At 45.7% G+C, this 19,735-nt stretch overlaps 1 protein-coding gene across 5 annotated transcripts in view; it reads left to right on the top strand.

Annotated features, from left to right (window-relative positions):
• The first annotated feature begins 3,089 nt into the window (after positions 1 to 3,089).
• Positions 3,090 to 19,735, top strand: part of Cnnm1 (cyclin and CBS domain divalent metal cation transport mediator 1) — a 55,538-nt gene continuing 38,892 nt past the window's right edge. For 3 of the 5 annotated variants that reach the window (XM_034518204.2, XM_034518213.2, XM_076921739.1), the window contains exon 1: positions 3,128 to 4,749. In XM_034518204.2, the coding sequence (XP_034374095.1) occupies positions 3,177 to 4,749 (1,573 nt within the window). In that variant the 5' untranslated portion in view covers positions 3,128 to 3,176. Of the gene's footprint in view, positions 4,750 to 19,735 lie in introns of all 5 variants that reach the window. The other 2 variants (XM_076921748.1, XM_076921759.1) reach the window with 2 other exon arrangements.

Here is a 19,735-nt window from a genome sequence, read left to right on the forward strand (position 1 = left end):
TCATTTCTCAGGCTTTGTTTAAGCAACCATACCGCTGAGATGTCATGGGTGCAGCGCATGTTCCTTGTCATACATAGAAAACACCAACTCGAAGCCAGCATCCTGGCCCTTTGCCTCTTACAGTCTTTCCTTCCCCTCTTCAGTGATGTTCCCTGACCTTAGCTAGATGTAGAGGTTGTATTGTAGATGGGCACCCTATGCATTTTGACCTTTTTAATGTCACTGTTATAAAACTACAAAAATGTATTAATATTTTCCTAATAATGAAATCTGTTATGGTGTGTTGAGTTCTTACCCTGTACCAAGCACATGTTTCTTGTAGTGTTCATGAGTGGGGAAAAAAATGAGATTACATTTGGATTAATTTATGACAGTCACAGGATTAATGGGCAGTGGAGCCCAATTAGAAGAGAGAAGTGAGAGCCTTGAGAGGTGGCTCAGCAGCTAAGAGCACTTGTTGCTCTTTCAGAGGAAGAGTTCAGTTCCCAGCACACACAACTGTCTACAACTCCAGCTCCAGCAGGTCTGATATTCTCTTCTGGCCTCCACCTACCCCACATGCATATAGATGCGTAGACAAATACACAAATAAAGCCATACAAAATCTAAAAACACACATGTGATCTAAGAGAAAAAGAAAGAACAAAAAGAAAAGGTCCGAACCATGGCGGCTGAGTAGAATGGTGTTTATCAGCAGCTACTGGGGAGGTTGACCTAGAAAAGGAGGCACAGTTTAATGGCTACAAAGTGACAGCTCAGTGGGAGGAATGAGCCTGGTGCACAGCAGTGATTCTGGCTGATATCCTGAACACCTCCAAAGCACTAAAGGAAAAAGTTTAAATGTTTTCATTTCTACAAAGATATTTGTGGTGTCAATGACCTCAGTGTGACCATTCTATATCCATACCTATACCAGCCATTCCCCTTAAGTAATTATGATTTGTCAATTAAAAATAAAGCCAGAGACAGATTGCTTAGCACACAGGAGGCCCCGAGTTTAATCCTCAGTGTAAAAATAAATAAAATAAAAACAAACCTTTAAAAATGTAACTTCAGGAGGTGGGGCTATAACTCAGTAAAGTGCTTACCACATAGCATGAGGGCTAGAATCAGATCCCTGGAAATTCAAAACGGGATATTCAAAAACTGATAGCATTTGCTTGGAATCCCAGTGCTGGTGAAGCTGAGCCAGGAGGACTCTGCGGTCTTGCTGGCCAGCCAGTCTAGCAGAATTAGACAAGCCAGTGGGAAACTTTGCCTCAAAAGCAAAACAAAATGAATGATGCAGGCACACATACACATGTGCATCCACACAAAGATGCACACACCCACACAAATGTGACTTCAAAATAAACAACTATTTGATTAAATATTATACAGATCTATGGTATAGTCACCTAAGGAATGAAAACCGTTACCAAATGTCTAGAGCTTTTCATTAGAATTGCAAAAAAACAAAAAAACAAACAAACAAACAAACAAACAAAAAAAAAAAAAAACCACCAAAACGGAAATTTCAATTATTCCTTAACTAGATGAACAAACTGTGACTTAGCCGCATAATCAATTCTGCTCATCTACAAGTGGATAGGCTGCTGGCACATGCAACTTGGATGAATGTTAAAGATACACAGTGAGCAGTGGCAGCTCCCAAAGGCTACTTGGTTACTATTCATATGACTCTCTGGAAAAGAAGACTACAGAGGAAAGGGCCGATGATGGAACCACCCACTCCAAGTGCAGATGTGGTGTGTGTGCTGTGGGGGAGGGGGTATGTGGAAGCCAGGGCCTACTGTGTGCTAGGCAAGCTAGCTCCATCCCCAGTTCAAAATGGAACTACTTTTTCCTGTGATGGGTACTTGAATATGCATCCACTGATGTGTACATAGCATTGCAGAGAGTAGTGGTGCACATGTATAATCCCAGAATCAGTAGTGCAAGGTCATTCTTGGCGATCTAGTGAGCTTGTCCTATGCAACATGAGACCCAGTCTCTAGAGGTAATGGAACGTACATAGCAATATAGCAATTTTGCTACATACACTAAAGAAACAAGGCATAAAAATAAAGCAAAGCCAGCAGATGGTGGATAGAAATAGCGTGAGCAGTTCAGTGGGGAAAAATCTCGCAGATCTTGCTAGGGTAGAGTCAGATGTATATTTTTACTATGGTGATGGTGGTTACACAAATTCAGATATGACAAGATGATAGGAGTTTTACCCCAATGTCAGTTTCTGCTTTTGATGTAAACCGTGGGAGGAACTGAGTGAAAAGCAGAGGTGCTTCTGTGTATTTTTTTTTTTTTGCAACTTCTTGTTAATCTCTACATCGAGACTAATCCTATTATATCTCTTGAGCATCCTTTCCATTTGAAACTTGATACTGGCATACACGAGCATGTGCATAAACTTTATTCATGAACACTTATAACAAAACAGGGGTGTATTACATCATTGTTCTGAACCTTACTATTTTTCTACTGCTTTGGTGACTTTTCAGTATTACATATACATTGGATATTGTACAATCTTTTCCTGGATGCATAGTACTCTATTCCAAAATGGTCCCATAATGCATTTCAATTTATTGATGAACACTTGTATCTTAACGAGGAGTTGAACTTAAATAATTTGGAAATTTTTACAATATGAAAGATTAGCTAGAATTGAAGCCAAAATTTTTCACAGATTTCATAGGACCAACCATCAGAGTATCTTTTTAATTAGAAGCAAGAACACCAGAGACAGGGAAAACGCTGGGAAATTTCCTGGGTCCATTGGAAAGCAGTGAGCCTGCAATTTGGAATTACTGCCTGGAATTTCAACATAAGGGCAGGGAGTGGAATGGGGGTTGGGGGGAGTTGAAGAGGAGAAAGGACAGATGTAGGAAGCCATGCTTTATTCCCAGCCTTCCCAGGGCTCAGATACACTTAAGTGTATCCAGCTAAGCACTGTGACTGTGCCTGGCCACCCCCAGCCGCCCGCAGGGGACCACTCCCAGGCGGGTTCCTACCACTCCCACCATCACCTCCCCCACCCCCGCCTCCAGCCCACGCGCGCAAGGGGCGCACACGTGGTGACCTGCCTGGGGCTGGATTCCGGGCTCCAGCTCCTCCTCCCTCCCTCCAGCTCGCGCTCGGCTTGCTGCAGTATCACGTGCAACCGCGCCGGGTGCAGGATGGCGGCGGCGGCCGCGGCGGCAGCAGCGCTGGGTGTCAGGCTCCGGGACTGCTGCAGCCGGGGTGCCGTACTCCTGCTCTTCTTCTCCCTGTCCCCCCGGCCCCCGGCCGCCGCTGCCTGGCTGCTGGGTCTGCGACCCGAAGACACTGCTGGAGGCCGCGTGTCCCTGGAGGGGGGCACCCTGCGGGCGGCCGAAGGCACCAGCTTCCTCCTGCGGGTCTACTTTCAGCCTGGGCCGGCGGCCCCCGCCGCGCCCGTGCCCGCACCCTCCCTGGCCCCGGGGGAGAACGGCACGGGCGATTGGGCCCCGCGACTCGTGTTCATCGAGGAGCCCCCCGGCGCGGGCGGCGCGGCGCCCAGCGCGGTCCCCACGCGTCCCCCGGGACCGCAGCGCTGCCGAGAGCAGAGCGACTGGGCGTCGGACGTGGAGGTCCTGGGGCCCCTGCGCCCCGGGGGCGTGGCGGGCTCGGCCCTGGTCCAGGTGCGGGTGCGGGAGCTGCGGAAGGGCGAGGCGGAGCGCGGCGGCGCGGGCGGCGGCGGGAAGCTCTTTTCGCTGTGCGCCTGGGACGGGCGCGCTTGGCACCACCACGGCGCGGCCGGCGGCTTCCTGCTGCGCGTCCGCCCGCGCCTCTACGGCCCGGGTGGGGACCTGCTGCCGCCTGCGTGGCTGCGAGCGCTCGGGGCGCTCCTGCTGCTGGCCCTGTCCGCCCTGTTCAGCGGCCTGCGCCTGAGCCTGCTCTCGCTGGACCCGGTGGAGTTACGGGTGCTGCGGAACAGTGGCTCGGCCGCCGAGCAGGAGCAGGCGCGCCGCGTGCAGGCCGTGCGCGGCAGGGGGACCCATCTGCTCTGCACCCTGCTCCTGGGCCAAGCCGGCGCCAATGCCGCGCTGGCCGGCTGGCTGTACGCCTCGCTGCCGCCGGGCGTCGGGGACCCCGGGGAGGACTCCGGCGAGGCGGGGGTTCACTTCCCGTGGTTACCGGCGCTCGTGTGCACCGGCGCCGTGTTCCTGGGAGCCGAGATCTGTCCGTACTCGGTGTGCTCGCGCCACGGGTTGGCCATCGCCTCGCATAGTGTGTGCCTGACCCGGCTCCTCATGGCGGCCGCCTTCCCGGTGTGCTACCCGCTGGGCCGCCTCCTGGACTGGGCTCTGCGCCAGGAGATCAGCACCTTCTACACGAGGGAGAAGCTGCTGGAGACGCTGAGGGCTGCTGACCCTTACAGCGACCTGGTGAAGGAAGAGCTCAACATCATCCAGGGCGCCCTGGAGCTGCGCACCAAGGTGGTAGAGGAGGTGCTGACCCCTCTCGGGGACTGCTTCATGCTGCGCTCCGACGCGGTGCTTGACTTTGCCACTGTATCCGAGATCCTCCGTAGTGGCTACACTCGCATCCCAGTGTACGAGGGCGACCAGAGGCACAACATTGTGGACATTCTGTTCGTCAAAGACTTGGCCTTTGTGGACCCGGACGACTGTACCCCGCTGCTCACAGTCACCCGCTTCTACAACAGGCCCCTGCATTGCGTCTTCAATGATACCCGGCTGGACACTGTACTGGAGGAGTTTAAGAAGGGTGAGCAGTGGTCTTTATCCTTCCCCAGCTCCTAGCCCCCTTCAAAGATAACTGCCCTTTCATAACCATGGCAGGCTTCAGGTACCCAAAACAATACCCCTCTCTAATCTATGGTGCTAAAACTCCAGGAAGGCCTGCTATTGGCTCCCTGGATATCTCATGTTCCTCTACCTGGCTAGCAGCTGGCTCACCAGCTAATCCATATTTCTGATCTACCCTCTCCCACCTGTAATTCTTTCTGGGGTCTGCTAAGTGCCCGGTATTGTAAGATTGAGCCCAGGAGAGCCTTAGGTGTTTATGGCATACCTCACAGCACACTGCAGAGTTCCCTCTACAGAGTCCCACATAGCCTTTGCCTCAAATTCCTAGAGTTGGAAGCGCACCATTTCCAAGGAGAGTGAACTCCATTGCTGGACAGCTCCAACTGCTGGCAGCGTCTTCTTCCTTAAGCGGAGTAGAAACAGAAGTCTCCAGAGTTTCTAGTTCTGTCTCTTTGAGTGAGGGAGAGTAAGCTTCGGGCTCCTTGAGCATTCTTCTCCATTTTGAACTTACTAGCAGCCATTCCTCTGACATACAGAATGGCCAGGTCAGGGATTCAAAGTCAGCCAGAGCAGCGGAGTGTTTGTACTGCCAAGAGCGTTTGCTCTTCACAGTAGGATAGGTGGGGACTGAAATCCTTCTTCCGAGTGGAGACTCCAGAAAACCTGCACACAAATGAATGGGTTGTTTCCAGCACCATCGCCATCTCCCCACCCCTCCTATCCTCAAGCATGGCGCCACAGCAAGTTCTATGGCGCTTGACTTCGTGTATGGTGTTTCTCTTTGGATACCACTTCTGAGTACAAATTCACTCAAGAATAATCCACCCGCATACTTTAGAGCTACTCAACCCTCTTGGCCTTGTATTTACCCTGCCCCTTGTTCACCACATCTGTCCCAGAACTGCCACGTGGTTTTTGTGTTTAATCAGATCTACTTCCAGGGGTCACCATTGAGAATATTCAAGACATAGTCTCATCTTCCGGCCTTCCTTGCAGTTGGCTGAGCCCCAGGCCTCTTCTACTCTGCTCGGCTCACAGGTTGCCATATTCTGTATCCATTCTCTTCCACGTGTAGCTTTTTCCCTGAGACTTAGCAGGGCTTAGGTTTCTGCTGAGAGCAGCTCCAGTTAGTTTGAGAAAGTGTCTCATTGTCCTGTGGTGCCGTGAGACATTTCTTTAAAATAATTTTATTTATTCTTTGATTATTTTATATAATGTATTGTGATCATATTCAGCCCCACTATTCCTCTTAACTCCTCCTGGATCCACCCCACGAACGATTCTCCCAACATCTTGTCCTCTTCTCCCCCATATCCACAAGAGTACAGTCAGCCTATTAGGGGCCACACCACAAAAGAAAACTGATCCTTCCTGCCCCAAAAGCCATCAACTGTCTATAGCTCCTCAGTTAAAGATGGGGACTTACGAACTTCTTCCTCTCCAGGCTTAAGTGTCCACTGGCTTGCTCTTGTATAGTCAGCTGCAGCAGCTGTGAGTTTATGAATGTATTGTATGTCCGGAATACATTGTTTCACTCTGCTCCTCCCCAAGCCTTGGCTTTTACAATGTGTCTGCCCAGTCTTCTGTGATGCTACATGAACCTTGGGGCTGATGATCATATAGTTATCCCTCTGAGCACTCAACTCTTGTTGCGGCCCAGGCTGCCCCGCGTTTGGCAGCCACTGTATTCCAGCCCAAGCTGCTGCTCCGGTCCACGGGTCAGGGTTCAGCAAGAGAGAGAGAGTGAGGCCGGACTCAAAGGATGGAGACCAGACAGAATGTGTTTCAATCCCCTTTATTCTTCAGTCTCTCTTCCTCTCTCCAAGTCCCAAGTCTTGAGTTCCTAGTTCCTAGTTCCTAGTCCCTAGTGCCTCCAAGTTCCAAGTTACTTCTTCCAAGTTCTCTTCCAAGTGCCTGCTACCTAATGCCGAATTCCTACTCCAAGTTGTACTCCAAGTTGTACTCTCTGAAGTGTCTGATTCTCTCTTCTCTGTCTCCCTAATGTCTGATTCTCTGATTCTGATCTGTTCTGTCTCTGCCTTTTATATGTCTCACTTCTAAGCCATGCCTCTAAGTCACACCTATAATCATGCCCTTAGGTCTTGTCTCTAACTCTGATCTCTACACTTCTAAGTCACACACCTGTAATCTCACACACCTTTAATCTCACACACCCAAGGTATCTAAACCAAGATTATCAGAGTGTGCTCAGCTGTTGTAGGCTATTGTAATCCAAGTCTCATGTCAGGGTATATGGCTCAAGATGGCTGCAAAGCTGATAGCCGCTTTCTGCTAAAAGTCGGCCCCCAACAAACTCTAACACTTATTTTCTGTGCTTTGACCAGTTGTAAGCTTCTGCATTAACCACTACCTACTGTACAAAGAATCTTAGCTGATAAGGTCTGAGCTATGCTATCCTACGAGTAGAGACACAGCTTTAGAGGGCAGTCTGATACTAAATCCATTTAGCAGAAAAATTAGTGGTGGGTTTTCTCTCCCCTACCAGGGCCGGTGAGCTCCCCAACCATTGGCTCTTGACCAGATCTATAGGACCAGGCATGTTTCCGCCTGTAAAGTGAGTTTTAAATCCAATCAGAAAGCAGTCATGCTTTCTGATTACAGCCTATTTCCTATTACAGCCATGCCACTATTGCAGCCATGGGTATCTTACCACAACAGGTCATTATTTCGATTCACAAGGCTCACATCTGGTGTAAGACTGTTGATGGCTTCCACCCCCCACCCCACATCCTCCAGCAACCTGTATAACACCTTCCAATATCCTGAAAGTAACTACAAGGAAGCCTCCTAGTCAGTACCATCATGATTCCCTCCATAACTTGTGAGCAAAGTATATGGTGTCTTCAACAATAAAATTGTAATGAGCAGTCAGAACAATAGCAATAGCCTGTAGTGTTTGCAAGGGGGTCTCCAGAATACCTCTGAGCAGCCACTCAAGAGGTGGCATCCCACTAGACGTACAGCCTCTGACCAGAAGACTCTTGATGAGACTCTATGATTCCTTTCATTCATCCCCTTAGCATCTCTTGATACGCAGTTGTAGGTAACAGTGGAAGCAAGACTGCCTTCAGGAAGTTAACCGTCTGTGGTGTATACGAGGTTAATAAAAGCAGTCTTCAGAAGCAAACTTTGTATTCCAGGAAATTGTTCAAAATAGTGGATGGTGTTTTGAAATTAGTCCATATGCAGAATTTCCGAATCTGGTCTGAAACAAGCTTTTTTTTTTTTTCATATTCTATTAATAGTCTGTTATTAGGTAGATCATTAAAGAGAAGTAGGTCATGGTAACAAGCACTAGGCCAACAATGATATTTCTATGTCTTCTCAGCGCCTACCCACTTCCTCAGAACAGCATCCTTCGGAGCGGCACGGGAGCTCATTGCAATGCAGAATCCCATGCCCCACTCTAAATCTCCTAGACGAAAATCTGCATTTCTAACAAGCCCTCGGGTGACTTGAGTTTATATTGGAGTTGGAAAAGAATTAAACACCCTCAGAGAACTCTTATTAACACTTCTTGGAAGACCTACTTTGGGTGGGAGACAGGGCATCATTAACAAGGAGGTTCTATCAGGCTCTAAGCCCCAGAACAGTAGCCAATTTCTGTGACTTATGCGTACACCACATGTTAAGAGAAGCAAGCCAAGTTAAACTGCTTTTCCTTATATTTAAAAATAACTTTTAGGCTAGTCTTTAATAGCTCCTCCATTTCCCTCACTTCCTCAAATCTCAAGTAACTTAACCATCTAAACAAATCCCTCAGGAGGCAAAAGAGGGGAATGATTATATTAATAGTAGCAACCGTTGCCATTAATTGAGTGACAGTTCTGCCAGGCACCATGCCAAACCCTTTTTATACTCAGAACAGCCCTCCTGGGTAGGTATTATGAACTCCGTTTTGTAGATAAAACTTTCCAGTAGGTGATAACTGGCTGAACTGTGATTGAACCAGGTAAGGCTATAGATGGCAGAGCCTGTTTGTCTGCTACTCTGACTCCTGCTAATCTTGGACCTCCAACGTGGAATTTCTGCTGCCTAGTATGGTGGTAAAAACTGGCCTTTTTTCCTGGCTTGCTGTCCACCTTAGTCTCTTTGGATTATGAATGTAGCTTTAATAATAATTTAATAACCACTAACATGTATTCCACTGTAGAGTTCTACCTACCTTTTTCTTATCTGATTCTACAGTTATAAGGACTGACCCTAAGGGTCAGATGGTTATTCCTAGATCACTACTGAGCCTCTATAACCCAGATTCAAATGCAGGTCACATGACCCAAAGCTCTTGGTCAGTCCTTCCACATCCCCCAACCCCTTCTCCTCTGAGAGGGTGGGGCCCCTGGGTATCCCCCATCCACACCCTGGCACTTCAATTCTCTGCAAGGCTGGGTACTTTCTCTCCAATGGAGGCCAGACAAGGCAGCTAGAAGAACGTATCTCCCATACAGGCAACAGCTTTTGGGATAGTCCCCATTCCAATAGTTCAGGACCCACATGAAAACCAAGCTGCACATCTACTACATATGTGCGGGGAGGCCTATGTCCAGCCCGTGTATTCTTTGATTGGTGGTTCAGACTCAGAGTGCCAAGAGTCCAGGTTAGTTGACTTTGTTGGTCTTCCTATGTAGGTTCTATCCCCTTCGGACCCTTCAATCCTTCCTGCTATTCTTCCATAAGAGTCCCCAAGCTCCACTTCCTGTTTGGCTATAGGTGTCTGTATCTGAATCATGTGGAGCCTCTCCTGTCTGCAAGCATAACAGAGTACCATTAATAGTGTTAGGGACTGGTGCCTGCTCATGGGATGGATATCAAATTGGTCCAGTTATTGGTTGGCCATTCCCTCAGTTTCTACTCCATCCCCATGTCTTCATTTCTTGTAGACAGGAAAATTTTGGGTTGAAAGTTTTGTGGGTGGGTTGTTGTCTCTATCACTCCACTGGGGTTCCTACTTGGCTACAGGAGATGTGGCCTCTTCAGGTTCCATATCCCCAACAGCTAAGGTCACCCCTATTGTGGATAGCTCAGCCTTGTATTTTGATGCTAATTCCCCTTTCTGTGAAGGGCTGCAGAGGAGGTGTGAGTCATTACACAGGTAAATTCTAGTGAACCTTCTGCCCATCTTAATTTGTAAAATAAAAGCTGGAGCCAGTGATTGGGCAGAAGAAGGGGAGGTGGAGAAATAAAGGTTGGTGGGAAGAGAGGAGAGAGAGAGAGAGAGAGAGAGAGAGAGAGAGAGAGAGAGAGAGAGAGAGAGAAGAAAAGGAGGAGGATGTGGGGAAGCAGGAGGTAGAAGGACAAACGCAGGGTCTGGAAAACCCTCAAGTTATAAGAGTCTCATAGCTAGGGAACAGAGTAGTGTAGGGGTATCTGCCCAATCTAGGCTTACAGAATGTATTCATAATTACTGAGTTGTGTTTTCTTTGACCATCTTATTTGGGTCGGATATTTACCGAAGCACACCTCCATTGATTCTTGGGCACCTCCCTTATCCCAGGTCTCTGTCTTAGCCTAGAAATGCCCTGTTCCTCCTCACCACCATCAGTTGCAGATTTCCATTAATTTTCATGGCTGTCTAGCCATCTCTTCTGTCCTCCTCCACACCTGATCCTGAACCCCTGATTCCCCTCTCCACCCTCTCCCTCTCTGCTCCCGCCCTCCATCTGCCTCTTATGACTATTTTATTCCCCCCTTCTACGTGAGATTCAAGCTTCCTCTCTTGGACCTTCCTCCTTCCTTGTCTTGAAGCTGCCATACCCAAATACTATAGACAGGATGACCTAAAAAACAGAAACTCCTCTTCCTATTATACTAGATGGTAGAAGTCCCAGCTCAAGCTTCCGGCTAGCACACTTCCTGGTTCAAACTCTCTTCCTGACTTGCATCTAACTACCTCTTTCTTTCTATTTCCCCACATGACCTGTCCTTAGGGAGTGTAAAGAGAGAGCAAGAGAAATCTGGTCTTTCCTTAGGAAAATGCCAATTATCAATATTGCATGCAGACTCTTGGCAGCCTCCACCATCTAAAGGGTGGAGTCTAAGCAGAGATAGGTGACCAATGTCTGAGCACATGATAGCCTCAGCACTCCCCACTCTCTGCCATAGCTTTAGATGCTCATGACAGCACAAGAATATGTCTTATCTGTCCCCTTTCTCATACTGTGTGACAATGTGATGGGCTGCGTATTCACATCCAGACTATCCAGTACCAACGCCCTCTTTAGTACACCCTTTCTAGAATCATCACTTGTAAAGCTCTGTTGTATCCAAACATGTTAGGTGGATGTGTGTGTTTGTGTGCGTGTTTAACGTGAGAGGACAAATTTGGGTGTCATTCCTCCAGAACACTGCCCACCTTATTTTGGAGATAGTATCTCTCATTGGGCTAGACTTTGCCACTAAGCTAGGCTAGCTGACCAGGGAGGCCTGAGGATCCACCTGCCTCTGCCTCTGCCTCTGCCTCTCTGCCCCTCTGCCTCTCTGCCCCTCTGCCTCTCTGCCCCTCTGCCTGTCTGCCTCTCTGCCTCTCTGCCTCTCTGCCTCTCTGCCTCTCTGCCTCTCTGCCTCTCTGCCTCTCTGCCTCTCTGCCTCTCTGCCTCTCTGCCTCTCTGCCTCTCTGCCTCTCTGCCTCTCTGCCTCTCTGCCTCTCTCTCTGCCCCCTGCCTCTCTCTCTGCCTCTCTCTGCCTCTCTGCCTCTCTGCCTCTCTGCCTCTCTGCCTCTCTGCCTCTCTGCCTCTCTGCCTCTCTGCCTCTCTGCCTCTCTGCCTCTCTGCCTCTCTGCCTCTCTGCCTCTCTGCCTCTCTCTCTCTGCCCCTCTGCCTCTCTGCCTCTCTCTGCCTCTCTCTCTCTGCCTCTCTGCCTCTCTGCCTCTGCTTCCTGCTTACAACGCACGAATTTTACCAACTGAGCTACCTCACCAGTTCATCAGATGTATTGTTAGATGCACGATATAAAGTCAGAGTCTTCCTCTGTTGGTTTTCATAGTTCTCGGATTATAGGCATTCACCACCATGTCTTGCTTAGTAAATCATAAATGTTTTTTGAAAGGGTAAATGGATTGCCAAGGACCTAATATAATGTAATAGATGAGTTCTACAGAGCTCTAGTAAATGAATCTTTAATTGTCTTTAACCTAATAGCTTTGGTCTGTAGTTCAGGACATATTAAACTTTAACTAGTACAGGAAAGATACTGCCTATATTGCTTTTCTTTCTTTAGAAACAACCATTACAATTATTTTTAATATACAAAACACTATTCTAAGATAAGGTGATACAAACCTGCAGTCACTCAGAAATAGAGGCAGAAGGACCTCAAGTTCTAGGCCAGTCTACACTGCACAGACCAAGTATATAAAGTACAAAATCTACTCCCAGAAACCAAGAACTTGAGGCCAAAAATAATATTCCTCTTTGTAAGCTAAAAAGCAGGCTAACTCATCTTTCCCTGTAACTTCCAATCGCATTTCAGTTCATGAGTCGTAGCTCAATATATAAATATATGTGTAAGACAAAAAAAAAAACATTGCAAAAACCTATACTAAAACCATTAAGGTAAAATGCTACAACAGAAATGTAAGGATTCAATAGAAACACAGAGGTCAATGCAACTGATTAAAAGACATGCTTTGCTTTCATATGAATTGTACTGAAGTTTATAGATTTCTATACTTTATATAGAAAAAAAAGATATAAAACAACAGAAAAGAAAGAAGTGTGAAAAGCATCTGAAAAGAATCCCAGTATCATGAAATAACCTTTTTAAAGATTGACTTTTATGTGTATGTGTGTCTGTCTGCTTGTATGTATGTGTACAGAGTGTGTGCAGATACCCACGGAGGTCAGAAGAGGGCATCAGATAACCTAGAACAAGCAGATAGGAGCAACCCAGTATGGGTGCTAGGAATGTACCCAGGTCCTCTGCAAGAGCACATGCTCTTAAGTGTTGAGCCATCTCCCCTGCCTCTCATGAAGTAATTCTTACTAGTATTTTAAATATATAACTGCATATAGGCACAGCCTTACATTTTTAAAAAGAAAATAAAGGGGGAAAACAGGATCCTGCTATGATCTACAAATCTAATAATGTTTTAGTATAATCCCTAGACTGACTGTCTCATATATTATTTTTACTAAAGTTTCCTCAAGATTGAGCACTGTAATATAGGAGGTGTAGTTTGTGATATGGGCACTTTGAGGTTTATTTTACTTAGCATACAGTGTACTCCCTGGGAGACTGTTTTAAGAGAAAACTAACCCCGTGTAGACACAGAAGAGGCATACAATTCTGACTTCAGAGCTCCATGGGCTTTAGAGTGCTGATGGTTAACTCTGTTAAATGATGCATTGCCAAATAGTAGCATCTTCTTTGCAACTCCACCCACCTATCCTTGTTACTCCACCTGCAGACTAGCATGGCTATAAAAATAGCCTATTGCTGTTTTATGCACAGTCTTTGCTCATCCATTGATTTGTTTAAACATTTTAGTAGAACCTGAAAACCTGGGAATACAGTTAGGACAGTCCAGTATGGGACTGCAAGGCATACCCTTTTCAGTCCTGGGCCTTATTGTAGAGATCTTTACCTAAAGAATTTCCAACCATCAAAGAAATGCTCCTGCCTCACTTACAGATTGTAGTCTTTTCACTGGTGAATCATCTAAAGTCAGTGCTTTACCTCATACCCAAAATTCTGTTGTGAGATTTTTTTCATAGAAAGAGTTAACATTTCATTGGTTAATTCCAATAGAGGCCTATCAAAACATCAAGGGTTTGGTTGGTGACACTGAGATACAATATTGAAGGACGCTGTTTAAAATTAAAGACAAGATGCTATTAAATGTGTTAAGTATTGCTAAGTAATTAGTGAGGTTTGGAATGAGCTGTGAATGAATCTTTGAATCACCAGAGCAAACAGTAGACAAAGCAGGGTCTCTCCTGCACAGGGAGAAAATAAAGGGGAAACAAGAAAAATGAAAATATCTATGTATGATGACAAAATTGTAGGTTTTTTTTTTTTAAATATTTTTCAGTGTGGTCATTATAATGTTTTCCCATAGTATTCTCTCTGCCCATTTCATTCCTTGACCTTGTCTGGCAAAAGAAATAGATAACAATACGACCAGGGCTAAAAGGAGCAGTAAGGAAACTGAGTGAGATTCTAATTCCTAGAGTTTCCTTTTTTATATACTTAGCTTTTCTTTCTAGGCCAGCCATCCCTCATGGTCAGGCTGTCTTTTTATCTAATCTAGATCTCACAGGCTGCAGTGAAATTCCATTTCTTGTTTTTATCATCTCTCCAGAGTTCTCTCTTATTCAAAAGATACTGTGTATTGTAGCTTACCCCAGTTCCACGTTTTAACCTCCCCAGATGCATGTGGCCAGCTCCTAACTTCTTTCAAGCCTTTGGCTTTCTCAAAGGAGGTTCTGCATGCTCTCCTGGTGTTCTCCAAAGCTGGCTTGCCTCTAGGCACATTCTTAGGAACCTGGAATCTTCAGCCCTCTTATTTCCTGGTCCATATTTCTTATCAAACTGAGATTTTTTTCCCCATTCTTTCCTGCCTACCTTTCATGTATTGGTGGGATTTTGTTCTGCATGGGGATATAGTAACCAGGTAAACACCACTGTGTGCTCTTGGGTCTGCAGTTAAGCAGAAAGAAAAGCACTAGCTGACAAATTATTGCAAAATGGGATTTTATTTGAACATGCTCAGCTGGTTGTAGGTAAGAATAAACTCCTTCATCCCAAATGTTTGAACAGAACCCTAAAGGACAGAATAAGTTTCTCTAAGCAAAAAGTCTCCCAAAAGATGGCAGTAAATGTGTAAAGGCTCTGAGCAGAAGGAAGCAGGTAGCAACCTTCAAGGTTCCCTCTGGGCTGTGTTCCACTTGTTAGAGAAACCAACCAACTTTCCTTCTGTCTCCCTGTGGTTGTCATCACTAGGGCTCAGTTCAGGACTATTCCCTATAGCTCCAGAGCCAGGACAGACAGACATAGATGGAAATGCAGAAACACAAAGGGAGAAAGGGCCTTGGTTCAAAGGATGGTAAGAGACAGCCTAGGGTACAGGCAAGAGCGTCTGTGGGTGAGGAGAAGGAGCAGTAAGTCCTTGGATGATCTGAGAAAATTCCTCGGAGGAAGTGCAGTTTGTACTTGGCCTTGAAAGGACTGATCAGTGATTATGAAAGAAAGGGACATTCCAGCTGAGGCAGGAGTTGGAGCTAGAAAAAGAAAGGCAGAACAGAGATGGCCATGCATCCCCATGTGCTGAAGCTATTCTCGCAAGTCTGAGTTTCTACCAAAATCGGAAACTTGAGGAAATGAAATATTTGTCAAACACAGTTTCTATTCCCTGTGCATGCCAAAACAGCATGTCTTATGATTTTGATGGTGATGGTTTTAAAATCGCTTGTGCCCACTCTTGCCTTTACTAGTGATCCTAAATATAACTGTCTTTTTCTCGATGACGCGGGATCCTGGTCATGAGGAAATGGTTATTTTATGCTGCATTATAACTGGCTCCCTTTTACTTTTCACAGTTCTCTCTGTCCTCTGACGCTCAGCTGTTAGTTCTTTTTGGGTCCATCTTGGGCAACCCCTGCCCAACCATGCTTCTGGAAGAATGACTCTTGCCCTATCCGGCTTTTCACAGCTTCCGTTCAGCCAAAAACCCAAGTAAACGTGTTATGAAACCATCTGCCGCAGACATAAGCTTCGGTAAATGCTGGTTAAGTGAGTGATGGATTAGTCTTGGATCGGGAGCCTCAGGTTCAGGTTGATGGAGAGACCTGGGTAGTCTTCTGGAGCCGGATTCCAAACTATGCAGAGTCAGACCTGCACATAATGAACCTCTGCTCTGCTATTTTTGTGGTGTTGCTTAGCAAGCCAGGTTGCCAACTGGCTTTGAATCTAGTGACTAACGACTGTTTTTTCATGCCCTGGTGATGTTGGTTACCATGGTGCTCTGGATGACACAGTTGGCTTTTTTATAATTGCCTTTTAGCAGCTCAACAGATTTTTGTTTTCTTTTTTGGTGATAGAGATGTTGCTTATTATTTCTGTAGAACAAGACAGGGACTTCGAAAGGTGGCTGCAGTTCTTTGCTTTTTAATCAGGAAAAAAATAGAGTTTTGTTCAGTGTGGTTGGTATAGGATTATTATTAATGGGGGATTATCTTTGTGTTTTCTTCTGGATTCGTTAGAAGATGAATGTATGGACATGGTAAGAATCCCATAGCTTGTTGTGCAGTAATTCTTCCTTATCTCCTTCCAGTGGGGTGCTACAGTATTGAGATACACACTTAAGTATTAAGATGAGCAGGAGCACAGAGCTCTCTGTTAACACAATCAAACCTCTGGGGTCGATAAGATGGTTCAGCATGTAAAGATGCTTGCTACCAAACCTGATGACCTAGGCTTTTCCCCCTGAGTAGATCCCTAGGGTTCACAGGATGGAAGATGAGAGCCAATTCCTGCAAGCTGTCCTCTGAAATCCTGTACCAGGACATGCACCATGGTGCGTGCACACACGTGTCTCCCTCCCCCAATCGATCTACCAATCATCAATAAAAAAAAACATTCTTAAATACATATAATGAAAAAGAGGCACCCTGTAAAATCACACTGCTCTTGTAGCCTGCAATTATTTAGACTTATAACAGTATTTTAGAAAAAAAGTTTAGAAAAATAACTTTGATCCCAACTTTTAATTTTTAAACTATTTTGGTTTTTTGAGACTGGGTTTCATTGTGTTGTCCAGGTTGACCTTCAACTCCCAATCTCCCTGCCTCGGCCTCCAAAGTGCTGGAATTTGCAAGCATGCACCACCGTGCCCTCACCCTCATCCTTTAATTTTAAGATAGCAAAACCCAAAGCCTTGAAAGAAAAATAGCAATGATAATCCCTCTTAGTTGCAAAGCCTTTACAACCTTTGTAAAAACCTTTTCAGAACAGAAAGTTGGTTTTGTTCACTATGACTAATGAGGTCAGCATTTTTTTTTAAATCTCTATTATATGTGTGAGGCATGTCAATCAAGTGTCAAGGATTAGGCTTAGGGTTAGTCTGGGCCAGTTTTTCCTCATACTCAAATTCGAGTAAGAACCACCTAGTGGTCTTAGTGAAATGCAGGTTCTAACTGGAGAAGTAGGGTGGAGTCTGAGTTTGGAAGCTCCAAAGTTTCCAGGTGCTGCCTGTTTTTTGTCCAAGGACCACGCTTTGAGTAGCAAGTGTCCAGACCACTGTTCCCCAAACGTTAGTGTGTGCGGAGTTCATCCTTTTAGATTGTCTGACTCCCAACTCCTCCCCCCCCACCCTGATTCTGTGCATCAGAAGTAGAGTACCCAGGTAATGTTCTTGCTGTCACTCTAAGGAATTGTCACATTGATAGCAAGTCACAGAGTGAATGAAAGATGCTTCAGAGATGTCAGAAGGAGCATAATAGGAGCCTCTGCGTTTTACAAAGTGAAGGTCATGAATGCAGCAGAAACCATACATGGTTTCTGCCTTCTTTTGTTCTCTGTTACCAAGCAATATGCCCTCCTCCTAGCTTCCATTTTCAGTGCTGGAAACAATCACTTTACCAAAGTGCTCTGGCTATTTTTGAAACAACCAAGAATCAAGTCAATTATTGGCTGTTTTCTCACAGCCGAGGACGTCATCTAACAAGGTCCATGAAAGCTCTCTGAGGGTCATTCCTAAACCGTATATAGCACAGGACCCCATATTGTTCAAGGCCTTGAAGGACATGTCAACTTCTTCCAATACAAACACGTAATGTAAAGTTTCTTTACCCAACTTTCCATCTCTTTAAAGCAAGGCTTTCAGCTTCAGTTATATTGAATTCCGGAGCGGCTGTCTTGTACATCATAGGATAATTAACCTTGTCCTTGGTTTTTGCTCACTAAATGTGAACCCCAAGTTGTAACAGCCAACTCATATCCAGGAATTGCCAGATGTTATTCAAGGATCGGGAATAGGTAAAACCTCCCCCCACTGATTACCAGTCTAATTGCTGTCTTCATATATAGTTAACCATCAAAGCGATGTGTCTTGTACTTTGGATGGTGATGCCAGGTGATGATAGAAACTTAAAGAGGCACCAATGCCCAGCATTAGGAGCACAGCTTGAGTTCTGAGTAACAAGACTATCTGACTTACAGTAGAGCAGAAGTTAATTAACCTCAGACATGTCAAAAGTCTCTCTCAGACGTGATTGGCACAAAGGCCACAGAAGATATCTTCCTATGCCCAGCTTTAACATTCACCAACTAGTTTCTGATTCATGTCAGCAGCAGTATGATAGCTACTCAGTGTTGTGTGGGAGAATGCAGCACTTAGCTTATGACTACAACCATTCTTTGCAAATTCAGATGGCTCTTCTCCTTCCTGTGAAGACTTAGCATCTTAAACTAGATGCACTGAAAGGGCCGAGGGTTTGATGGACATCTCAGAATTTCCCTTTTCTTCACACGTGTCAGACAATAACTATAGTGACACAAATCCTTCCTTTAAATTGGTGTTTTCACCTGTATTAAAATAACCTATAAAGCTTGTTGAACCACAGATCATTGCAATGAACCCCCAGAGATTCTGAGTCAGAGAATTGGGGGTAGTACCAGATAACTTATTTCCAGCTAGTTCAGTGACATTGATGCTGCTGGTTCTGAAAACAAACTTTGAACATTGATGTTATGACTCTACCCCAAACCAGTTTTGAGTGTGAGCACATTGGAGCTAGGATATCTGGGTGTGGGATTTCTTGTGCAGAACATGTCTAATGCTCTTGGAGTAATTCTAACACAGAGCCATTGAAAGCCATTTTGAAAAAGTGAAAGCCATTGAATTAGGTGAAAGGGAGAACAAAGAAATCTCACCTGTAGTACTATTTAATAGAGAGAAGATAGGTCACCATAAATCACACTTAATCCTATGGAAGTGTGATTTAAGCTTCTTCATATTCACTAAACTTTATGTCTTCGGCTTCAACAACACCACGCTAGTGGTGTGCTCCAAGCAAGGGTCAAGCTGTAGGTAGATATTCTCTGCTGTGTGTCTCATTAGGATGTGGGCAGCAATGGATCTAGAGATTGTAAATGAGAGAGAGGAAGAAGTCTTCAGGCAAACAAATCTCTGGGTAAAGGAGCCCAGAGCTTCTAGAAGTCAAGAAAAAAACAAGGCCAGTGAGCTGAGCCATCAGGGTAGGCATAGACTTCAGTAGTCTAGATATCAGGTTCAAACCAGGCATCAGAGATTGTATGGTTACCAGTTTAGACCTGGGATACAAGTGAACCCAGAGTAAGATATATTTTTTACATTTCAGAGACAAATATATACTTTGTTTTAAGAAAGTCCATTGGAAAGGCAGGCAGATCTCTGTGAGTTTGAGACCACTCTGGTCTAGAGTGAGTGCCAGACCAGCCAGGGCTACAGAGTGGGTCCTGTCTCACAATTGAAGAGGGGAAGGAGGAGAAAGATTGGACTCAAATACAGTAGAGTATCAGGGCTGGGGTGATGGCTCAGCTCGTAAAGCTCCTGCTACTGGAGGATCTGAATTCAGCTCTCCTTCACTCAAATGGGGAAAAAGAATGTGTGTAGCTGTGGCAGAGACAGGAGGATTCCTGAGGCTGGCTGGCCAGCTAGTCTTACTAAATTAGTGACAGGTTCAGTGAGGAACCTTGTCTCAAAAGAATAAGGTGGACAAGAATAGAGAAAGATGCTCAGTGTGGGCCTCTGGTTTCCATGTACACACAAATACACATGCCCAGCATCTGCATATGGCAGGGGGAGAACATGCATTGGCGCAAACCCCACTGCTTTTAACCACTACCTTTTAACTCAGCCCAGAGGTTTTCCATCCATGTCACAACTGTATGCTCAACGGACATGTGAAAATGTCTCAACTCTAGTAACTAGCATTGGAGAGCTTTCT

The sequence above is a fragment of the Arvicanthis niloticus genome, chromosome 1, assembly GCF_011762505.2.
Source record: "Arvicanthis niloticus isolate mArvNil1 chromosome 1, mArvNil1.pat.X, whole genome shotgun sequence".
In the NCBI taxonomy this organism is placed as follows: Eukaryota; Metazoa; Chordata; class Mammalia; order Rodentia; family Muridae; genus Arvicanthis; species Arvicanthis niloticus.